This window comes from Diadema antillarum, unplaced genomic scaffold (genome assembly GCF_040938485.1).
Source record: "Diadema antillarum isolate AM-2024a unplaced genomic scaffold, OU_Dant_1.0 seq00001455_RagTag, whole genome shotgun sequence".
Lineage (NCBI taxonomy): Eukaryota > Metazoa > Echinodermata > Echinoidea > Diadematoida > Diadematidae > Diadema > Diadema antillarum.
The window spans coordinates 1,709,679-1,720,969 of record NW_027272201.1 but is presented as its reverse complement, the minus strand read 5'-3'; the positions used below and the strand labels follow the sequence as shown (position 1 = coordinate 1,720,969).

General features: G+C 37.9%; 1 protein-coding gene across 1 annotated transcript; it reads left to right on the top strand.

The window, feature by feature from the left end:
- Nucleotides 1-3,205: 3,205 nt before the first annotated feature.
- Nucleotides 3,206-11,291, top strand: LOC139709629 (UTP--glucose-1-phosphate uridylyltransferase-like). The gene is made up of 9 exons (XM_071621587.1): nucleotides 3,206-3,351; nucleotides 5,519-5,725; nucleotides 6,810-6,899; nucleotides 7,741-7,820; nucleotides 8,385-8,500; nucleotides 9,278-9,375; nucleotides 9,909-9,971; nucleotides 10,610-10,668; nucleotides 11,180-11,291. Exons 2-9 carry the CDS (start codon nucleotides 5,534-5,536, stop codon nucleotides 11,289-11,291), a joined length of 810 nt encoding a protein of 269 aa, XP_071477688.1. The 5' UTR covers nucleotides 3,206-3,351; nucleotides 5,519-5,533.

Below are 11,291 nucleotides of genomic sequence, written 5' to 3'. Positions count from 1 at the left end.
GCGAGGTAAAGCAAAATGCCCTCGGTAAAGCTTTACTTCGCCTTTGCTATCATCTTCCGAGATTGTAAAGCTTGATGCGCCAAAAACTGTCTTGTACACACATGATCATTTTCTTCAGTGCACTCCAGCTAGCACTGCATGTTGTTTGAGTAAGTGTGTGTGTGCGCGCACACTGATACATGCAGAAAATGTGGTGGGACGACCATAATGTATACATGACATCATCATGACGTTTAGCAGGTGTGAGGCAATCTGATGCTGTGATTGGCCTTCTACGTAGGGAATTCCCCATCTTCACACACACGCAGTCATAATGTACATACAGAATGTGTCACATACACACACAGCATTGTGCAGACCATATTCAAGCTTTCCACACAACACACACCCATACGATAACCACATACCAATCCACAGACGATCTTGACGCAATCGCAAGCTATATGAATTTACAAATTCAATAATAAGAAACACATTCTTGATATTGGATTTCCTTGGCGAAAAACATCTTCTTACCCATAAAGGTGAGTAATTCCCTCACACACAATGTCAAGTTATCAGTATTGATTGAAATATGATGGGTAGTCCCACATGTGCAAATTAATGTCTTTATGTTATGCCTTCTTTATGCCTACTGATATAACGAGATATCGGCTATAACGAGGAAAATGACTCGGTCCCGACCATCTCGTTATATCGAGTTTCCACTGTATTACATGAATGTGTATACATGTGCAATTTCATTATGCATTACAGTAACACATGCCAGTTCGATATTGATTTGTTTACTTGCAATTTTCTTAATACTTGTACATTGATTAAGTAGGAAAGCATTCTGTACATTTATGTTTCACATCCCTTCTATATATGATAAATTTGTAGTAAAGTTTTGTACTTGACTTTATCACTTTTTTTTTCTAACAGGACCACTTTTATATTTATTATGATCTGATGCAACATTGTGTCTCATTTTTTCCTGATTCTTTACGAGAGTACATTGTTTACACATTTCATTTTACTGCATGAAATGCATATCTTTGTATATGAAATACATTGTACATGTATCTACCTGTACATACACCTTTTTGTGCTAATAAAATCATTTGTGTATACAATGTAAGGATCAATTATTGTCTAATTTTACTTGAGTCGAGCAACAGTAACTAGTTCTTATCTATTAGAAAGTTTTACTTGAGTCGAGCAACAGTAACTAGTTCTTATTTATTAGAAAGTACTGGCAAGAATGAGAATAAACAGGAAATTCCAGATGTGCAACATGGCTGAAGTGGGTGGATTGAGTTTGGATGAGAGGCATGTTAATTTATTCATACAATTTACTGCCCACAATGCAATAGGGTCTGTGACATACTCCTCTACCATTCAAAGTCTCACAAATATCACTTTACATAATAATTATGTCTGGGGTAATGGTAATAAAAGTGCAAAATAATTTGGAGGTTCATTTATGGGAAGTAGAAAGTTGTACATAGACAAGTAAGGTTTGTAAATAAAAATGACAATATGGGCTACAGTTCTGACAAGTATCATAATATATGTATCATTCTATTTCAAAAGGAAATGAGTGCCTCCAGTGCATTGATTCAGTTTTACATTTTCCAGTGTATGTGGTGTCCATCAAAGTTGATAGACTATTGCTTCCATGTTTGCAGTTCACATGATCAAAGCTGTTTAGATATTTACAAAATCAATGATACAAATTGAAGTAAAATGGTTTCCATTACATTTAAAAGAAATGTAGTCAAAATTATATTGGAGCTCTAAGGCACAAATAACAAAATTTAGAATGATGTAGATTTACATTTACTTTGTGATGTAACTTGATATATTATACTTCACATAATGTCAACACCATAATCATATTTCAGTGTTTAATGATAATATGCAAATCAACAAATTAAACATAATATCTTGTACAGATATTGTCTCCTCAGTAATTCAATGCATATATTATCTCAGCTGGGGTGTAAAAGGGCAATACTCATTTCTCATCTTATCATCATGCATATTTTCAATGGTAAAATTAAAGCAATTTTTGTGCTTGTGAGCATATATCTTTAAGGCAAATGGCCGCAAAATGTCCCGCCCCCCTCCCCATCGTCAAAAACTGATAAAAGTCAATCCCTGCTCCCATAAAGTCGGCAACCTCACTTTGAGAAATGTAACACGGTCCTGGTAGGCTAACTTATATGACAACATAAAAAGAGCATTAGGGCCTACACAACGTCAATTTTTTTTTTCCAGATCTTAAGCACACATTACATAGAAACTTCAAAGTTCAACACATCATTACTATATGTTAGCACACAAGGTTTTTCATGTTGTCTAAGTTGTCTGTTCAAATGATCAAGAGAAATAAAGAGACATATGATTTTTGCAGGTTTCTCTCTGAATGGATATATTACTTGGATATTTCTCAGATTTTTTATGCGTAAGAAAAAAGTGAGAAGGTATATTGATTTCTTCAACAGCCTAATAAGAAAAAATATATATAATCAATTACACGTGCATCATGCGAACATCACAGGGGTCACATTGTATCTTACAACGGATATATAGAGTAAAGACTGTGATGTTGTTGGTGGTTGTGGTTCAGCAAAATCAGTTTTCAACAAAAGGGACAACTGGGCATAATGAATAAATCAACGCAATTATCTTTCGTTTTGAAGGCTGAAAGCTTTAAAGTAGATGAATGTAAATTCATTATATATACAATAGAAAGATATGGGAAATAGAGAGAGGGCCAGTATAGATGGAAAGATAGTCACCTATTTCACGAGTATGCCGATAGTCATGTACACTGCAGTTCCAAATTCTTGGACACAGTAGGTGGTTCAAATCAAAATACATACAATACTCGAGTGGAGTATACTAGTACTTCCACTTGAGTATAGAAAAAGAAAATGATATATCCGCTCTTGTTGTGTAAAACTTATGTTTACAAAAGCCCCGCCCACAAACCGCGGTTCAGTGAAGAGTGGCAAGGACGGCTATGCTACCACTCGCACTCGCACGCTGTCTACAGTATACAGGACTACACAATCATGTAATAGCTAGTGCTCGCGCCAGCACGTACGTCCAAGCAGCGATTCACGATCACCGGTAGCGAGGCGGTACCACGGCCGGAGGGATCGCTCCGAGTCCAAGTTAGCCAGCGACTTTGCTTCAAAATGACACGTAACACACTTTGTTACATGTTTTTAACCTTGTCATTTATTTTCATGAAGCTGCAGAAGATAACCCAACCCTGATCGATGAACAGGTCCTCACTTCAGCGGCTGCCCTACACCTTGCCTTGTACACGATCGTTCCGGAAAAGTGAAGAAAGTACATGTAAGTGCATTTACTGCATTACCGTAACGCAGTTTATCACAAATACTACGCGGCCAGCCGCGGTCTGATTGCTTCATCACACACGGCCAACGATGGCGAGGATTGAATGCAATTCATGGCCAAGTTGCCCACGCCAAGCTGCGTCCTTTGTTTCACGCACCGTGGATCTTAGACAGAAAGATCCGTCTGTCCGGAGGACTCTTTTGTATTTTGCCATTAACGCCGTCCTCCGTAGACATACGGAGGGGATATCCGTGAAGCCAGACACAGTCTCCGCGGAACATTCCCCGACGGACAGATACAGACCGATCTTTCGGTCAACGTGGATCTGTGCTTACACTTTACAGGCGATTTGTTTTTCTTTTCTTCTTTCAGCAACGATTATTAAAATTAATCCTTATTTCCTTGTCTCTTCAAAGTTCAAGGATCCCATTGCAGCGTATAAATCCACAAAACCAACAGAAAGTGGCCAGGCATGGCTTAGTGTATAAAGGGCAGATTCTGAAAGAGCAGACTTCAACGCAAGCTTTCCTTTAATATGATGTATTATTTTTAATTCAATTCAAATGGATTGTCCTGACCTGTAATATCTAATTATTGAAAAGAGAGCACACACTCTGGAAAAGTGTGAACCGAGAAAATTAGAAGAGGCTCTGAAGTACAAGGTCTATTCAATCTCTTGTTTTGATATTTTCTTTACCAAGCTGTGCTAGCTATGCGATGAATGGGACAAAAAACGGAATGTACCGGTAAACAAACCACCATAGAATTTAGAAACAACATTTCAACTAGTCTATATGAAGGTATTCTCAAATTAAAGCTGAAATTGAACATGCTCTATGAACAAATTCAGTCCATGATTAATGCCAACTTTTAAAACAATTAGTTAGCATTATCTTTTCAAAAGTTGTTAGTAGTTGAAGGTGATGAGTGTGCAAAGGAATTTAAAGAAATGAAATTAAGGAACCTCTAAGACTTAGACTATAGAGTACGACATACCTGATCACATTACTCTACCAAAAAAAAAAAAAAAAAGTGGAAAAACAGCTGAAAACCCTCTTTTCCATTTATTTTATGATCCCAAACTTTGGAACTTTAGAATAATGTAGAAGAGGAATAGCTCTTTAAGAAAATAATGGAAAACTAAAGAAATGACTTGGTTGACTTGTTTCACCCTTTTTAAAGTCCATACGTAAAATGAAGGGTTGTGACTTTTTGTTGGTTTTGTGATGCACGGTCACAGTTGGAAATGTTAGGTAGAGCCCTCAAGAGCAATGGTGGAGCCCAATGCCATGATGGCACTGTACACTGACTGAATGAACAGCCCGAATATAACTGTGTACAACCATAGACCTACAACGATGTAGGTCCATGATACAACGGAGCGCCCCAGGATACCATCATCTTGACCCCAGGGAAGGGGGGGGGGGGGGATGAGGGGTCTTAATTAGATTAATGAAATTATTTTTCTTCCCTGTGGCTTTATTGATATTGTAGGTCGATATCATTGAATAAAGCTAGTAGTACCGGTAGTAGATGCTGATTAATTTAATTTGTTATACATTTTTGTATTCTGCATTTGAAAAACAAACAAACAAACAAACAAACAAAACTTCTAATCTGAGACCTTCCTAGTGACTATGGTTTAAGAAATTGTCCATAGCCTATCAAAAGGGAATACATTGAAAAATATGGGAATGGATTTCAAGACAGTGGTGATGTGGTGGCTAGTAGGTAAATGTCACCCTCTCAGTCTCCATGTGAAACATATGGATGGTAGTTTGTAGGATGAATTCTATACATTTCTATAAAGATCAAGCCATGACTATTGAGATGTCGATCATCAAGCATACCGTAACCATATGATCGTATGTTTTGTGAGTCCATGTAACTATTACCAGGGTATACCTGGTCAAAATATGCATGAGCTACAAGTATGAGCACTGTAGTGTACATATACATGCTGTATCCAACAATGTTCTGCTATCCTGTAGAACATAGCTTGGAATGAAAGGGAACCTCTGCTCCTGACTGTTGAAACACATTTGGTACCAGATGATATCTCTCTTTCTTTATGCAAGTTGTCCAAATAAGTTTGATTCCATATGATATTGAAATAACCTTCTACTGATATTTTGTCATCCTTCTATTAAATTTACACATGTAGTTGGCTGCTACCCAGATGAAAGTGATTCTCTTGGCAGCTGGCTATGGCACTCGCCTCCAGCGGGACATATCCCAAGATGCATCGGGCAAATACTCGCACCTCGCTGGTCTTCCCAAACCTCTCGTTCCCATAGCAACCAAACCCTTGATTTCTCGCTGGATGGAGTGCCTGGTGCAGCATGAAGCAATAGACAAGGTCTATCTTGTGGTGAGTGTGAGGAATAACCCATGACTAACTCCATCAGGGACTTCACAAGCCAGCTGTAAAAACTACACATACAAAGCGGGAACCTTTTTTCTTTCCCCCCAAGGACCTGAAAATGAAGACAATATTCTTTCTACATTTGGTCTGAATATTAGTTTCTCACAAAGAACGGAAGAGATGCAACTTGTGAAGTGATCTTGTGAAGGTTTTGTTATCAGACCTCTTTATGATAAGGTTCCACTGCACTACCATTTAACACTATGTGTTCAGTGAGATGGAATTCTTTCTGGGGAAAGAATCTGAAAGTTTGAACTTCCAAATGTTTTTCACAGACTTCTCATAAATCAGATGTGATGACCTGTCTAGCTGTGTTGCAGCTGCTATAGGGATTACTCTGTTAATACTGAGACAGAATTTCTTTAAGGAGGAGTTACCAATATCAAAGATGTTGACAACCACTTGCATTATTGTTTGCAAATTTACACTTTAAAGAAAATTTGAATGATAGATATTTGCAGATTGTGGTTTGGTGTGATTTCCTATTTTTCATATCAATACTTTATGATTTATAGTGTAGATTTTGTACCCGGGTAGCATGTAAATGCATGGTATTGGCATACATGCCAATTAATCAATACATCACTTTGGGAAGTCTCAAAATGATGTATCGATTATTGATACCAAAATTGGCATGTGTGAATATCACTAACAGTTACATTCTGTTTGCTCTTTTTTTTTTTAAATACTTGTTTTTAGGATGGAGGGATGAGGTGGAGGGTTGGATTAGGGTGAAGCAAGCTGTTAACAACAGCTAGTCTTTCTCTTTCAAGTCATCCAGGCACATAATAGGAGACATGGAGAAAACAAGAGAACTCATCAGATCACTCAATAAGTGTTAGCCCACTGATATGATTTGATGAATGGAAGAATAGCAGGAGGAGGAGGAGGAGGAGGAGGGACAGAGAAGAGGGCGGGGGGGGGGGGGGGGGATTTTAGGCATGTGAGAGGTTATCCTCATACAGCAGACAGTAAAACGTGGATTAAATTACTTTGATCACTTGTGTTTTGTCCGTATTCTCACCTGCAGACAAATGAGCTGTACAGAGAGCAGTTTGAGTCATGGAGGCAGGACTGGCCCCAAGTGAGTCTTGTCAGCGATGGGACAACCTCCAATGAGGTGAGACTGGTTTAACCCTTTATGTGCTGTGAGTGCCAAATGGCACAGAAAACCCCATAGCATTGTACACTTTGTGCAAAATCCCTGGCACAAGAAGGGCTAAACTCTCCTCTCTGGGTGGCTAAATGTGTCCAGTTGAAACAGTTTGCTATTACAAGTCACCTCAATCCAAACCAGTTGTGGAGCTGCCAAGTTTTCCTGATTCACAGGTGACTTCGTGAACACTGAAGACTGTCGTGTCATGTCCGTACAAGATAAAACAGCCTCCCTGATCAGGTTTTTTTTTTCCCCTCCTGTTAAAATTATGATAAGGATGAGGATTCACAGCATTTGTATGGTGCCATATATCTATCTAAGAAACATTCAAAGGTGCAGAATCCTCCAAAAGCATTAGATATTGAATGTCTGGTGAAAAATGTGAGTCTTGAGTGAAGCTTTGAAGTGTATGAAATACTCAAGTATCTACCTATTGTTGATGGACTATAGGATATCTATGAGCAAACTCAACAAAGTTTCACCCATATAAGACTATGTGTTTTACTTTTTTGTTTCTAAAGATTTGTACATTTTTATCAGTGTGTTCATTGAGATAACAATGTGGGGCTCATCTTCTTCTTTTTTTCACTATGTAAACAACAGATACTTGCAACACAAATTTAATACATTTGGTATAAGCCACTTAGGATCTATCAAAGCCAGAACTACTGTATAGAGCTCACAGGTGATTGAGCTCACAGCTGATTCACTCTGACATTGGAACTGTTGCCATGGTATTTACAAATTTTGTGAATTACAGTCACCACAAGTACGTTATGATGTTTATACGCCTTGTTTTCATCAGGACAGAATTGGAGCAGTTGGATGCATTCAGCTTGCAGTGAGAGATGGAAATATTGCTGATGATATTCTTGTCATTGGAGGGTAAGTGTTTCTATTTCTTTGTAGCTGTCTGTCATACATTGAGCTTTCCATATCTCATGTAATTCTCTGCGGTGAAAAGGTGCTTATTTGTTGGAGTGTATAATTCAGGCAGTCAATGAAATCTCAACTGTTAACTGTAAGAGGTGGGGGGATGGGAGCAACAAGACAAAAGTTGTGTAGGCCCTATAGGTGCCTAGAACATTGTGCTCTGTGGAGTTTGCATGTACAGTAAAGCTTGTAGCGACCACCAGTCTATAGCGACTACCTGCCATATACCACCGCTAAAAAAAATTCCCTCTGAGAGAAAAAGCATGTGGAAGAACCTGTCTATTGCAACCACCCATCTATAATGGCCACTTTATTTGTCTCTCGGGTGGCCGCTATAGACAGGTTTGACTTGATAACAAAGTTCTTTTATTATCATCATGATTGCCCCTGTTTTGTTATTATCAGTACCATTGTCATTCTTACCACTATTTTCATTGGGATATCATTGTTACAGTACCACTAATCATGGACACATTGATTTGTATGTATCTCTTTCTCTCTTGCTGTTGGCCACAGTGACACATTATTCTTTGAAGACTTTTCACTACCGGCTTTCCTCTCAGAGTTTGAGAAGAGGAAGGAGGCGAGTCCGGCAGCGAGTTTGGTGGTCTCCAACCAGATCCCAGATGAAGGTAGTGTTCTATTGCTGCTTTGTTGTTGTTGTTTCTTTTTTATTTGTTCTAACTGTTTGTTATGTATTACTTCTTCTTTTTTCAAGGGGGAGGGAGTATCACTATTAAGCATGTGGCAAAACTGACATTTTTGCATAATTCTTGCTTTTTGTTGGGGGAAACTGTCTTGCAAACAGCCCTAAAACAGGGCATTTCTGAAGCATGTTATAAAAACTGAATTGTATTTCAGTAACTTTTAGATTATGTTTTGAAGCAAAGCCTTGCAAGACTCATCTCACTTTGGGATAGGCATAAAAAAATCCAAAAACACGAATGCTTTCCCTGCAGGTTTTCTGTCAAACAAATCTCTCTCTGTTTTTGATGTCAGCTGTTTCATATTGTCAAAATGGTCAAAATAGGGATCTATAATGGAGGGATAATTGTGCCTCTCATCAGTAATGTATGAACACTTGCAGCTTTTATGAAATGCTATGATGTAGCCCTTTAAAATCAAGCATGGAATGGAGTAATGTATGAATACTATATGTACTTAGTGTGTTTTTGAAATTTCACAATACATGTTAGATGAACACAAGTAACTGTTTGAATGAAATTATGCTGTTTGGGCACTTGTGACTTCCATGAAAGTCAGTAATGTGTGAGCACTCATGCCGTTCTTAAAAACCCAAGTACTGTCTTACCATTCGTCCATATCACGAGTTAGCACTTATCCATTGAGGAATTTAGTTCCTGTGTGTATAAATTACTATAATATGTATGTCTTCCCATTGCTTGCAGAGACAATAAAGCGTGGCATCCTCGAGGTTAATGAAGACATGAGGGTGACAGCGTTTTTAGAGAAACCAAAACCTCAAGAAACCTCCTCCAGACGAGCTGTGAGTATCAGAGATTCTTTGGTATTGATACGGCTGACTGCCTACTATGCTGCCTTACTCTGTTTCTTTTCTCTCTTTCTGATATGTCTGGGCTATACATTCTGTTGTAAGGCAGCGTAAAGGTTGCAGGTATTTTTGACAAAATTGAAGGAAGTGAATATCAAGATAATAGATTCAGTTGTTTTTTATCTTGAACTACAATGCATATTTTATCTCTTGAGACCGAGCTTATTTTGGTATAACACACATTTCCCACAGACACCTGTTCAAGTATACTCGGGACTCAGGTTAATGTTCAAACCTACAGAAGTTTTGAATTAGAGACAATCAAAAAATTACTGTACTTTTGTGTTTGTCAATTAATTTTGATGTAGTTTCATTGTTGTCTCACAGCAGAGTATTTACAAGGAAGATAGGGTACTATGTCCTTTGTGGTAACTGCAAATTTCTTCTCCGTGATAAAACTAACCATTGCATATAGTAAAACAAATTTTGTTTGATTTTTTTCATTATTTGTTTGCATTCCTTTGCAGTGTCCGTGCTTCTACCTCTTCTCCCAACGAAGCTTGCCTCATCTGGACAACTTTCTGCAGGAGGTAAACAACCTTCCTAAGTTATGTATGTTGTAGAGTCAGCTGAAATTTGTGTATTCAATTGATAGATTTTAAAACAAAAATTACCTGTGTTTACATTTTTTCTGATGCATTGTGTATATTTGTGATGATCATTACAGAAAGATCTGTGTAAAGCCAATTTACATGCCAAACTGATTATCTGGTCCTGTCCAAAGACCGTTGTTAAACACCTCTCATATATGATAAGGTGCCTTATTCCTTATGAATAGGGAAAGGGGGGGGGGGGGTAAGAGAACATTGGAACAGAAATGCATGTGTATTCTATTGAAAGGAAATTTTCTGTGATTACTTTTTGTGGTTCCTTTGTATTCCAGTCTCAATCTTAACAACTTCATAATATCATAATTATATAAATAATTTGCTGTCGAAAAACTGAGATCAAATCAAGCAATATCATAAAGAATTCAAATGCATATTTGTGAATGAACTTTCTCCGCAAGGGAGCTGAATGTACCGTCAACTGAACGTATATGAGTACTACTTAGTACAAAGTACCTGTATGTATTTCTGTACTTTATCAACACTGCAGCACATTTGTTGAATACTCCTTGAATCTCTTGAACATAACTAGAGATTTATAACTTTTCTTCTCATTTCAGGATAGACCAATGAAAGAGAAAGATGCCACTGGAAATTTTGTCAAATATCTGCATTCAAGGTAAACTTTGAATATATAGGTGATATTTGATTCGGAAAGCACCACAGACCTTTCGCAACTGTCAGATATTGGGCCTTTTGAGTCATTGGTTTAGTCACTCCTCAAAGTATTTACCCATAAAATGTCGAAGAGCATTGATTGTGTATAGGCCATGCCGTATTATATGTGAAGGAATGTAGTGGTGAAGTGTTCTATTCCAATTTGTATTCACCTGTAACATACATGAATGAAGATCCTTCCATTTGATTACTTTTTTCAGTGAAGTACATTCACGTGTCGCTTGGTGACACATTCAGTATTCCCATTATAAAGATGTTTTTAGTGAAGACGTTCCATATTTTGTGTGGTCCATGGGTCCAAAGAACTGTAGATTCAGAATACTATTGCCCTTTGGCCATTATGCTACACAGACTCAAGGGGAAAGAATTATGCTATTTTAACAAAGTTTGTGATAAATCGGGAGTGATTTACCACCTGATTCTGTGACATGTTATGATATTATCCCCTCTAGGTTACCTGTATACGTGTACGACATCTCGGGTCGATTCGATGTGGGCTCCCTGGCGGACTACGAGGTGTGCAATCAATATTTTATGAACAAAGAGAAGAATGAGACAGCATGA

Excerpts from the sequence above, each read along its gene's own strand:
- LOC139709629 (XM_071621587.1), top strand. The coding sequence starts at position 5,534 with ATGAAAGTGATTCTCTTGGCAGCTGGCTATGGCACTCGCCTCCAGCGG. Across the intron at positions 7,821-8,384 it reads GATATTCTTGTCATTGGAGG|TGACACATTATTCTTTGAAG; the intron begins GTAAGTGTTTCT and ends TGTTGGCCACAG. Across the intron at positions 8,501-9,277 it reads CAACCAGATCCCAGATGAAG|AGACAATAAAGCGTGGCATC; the intron begins GTAGTGTTCTAT and ends CATTGCTTGCAG.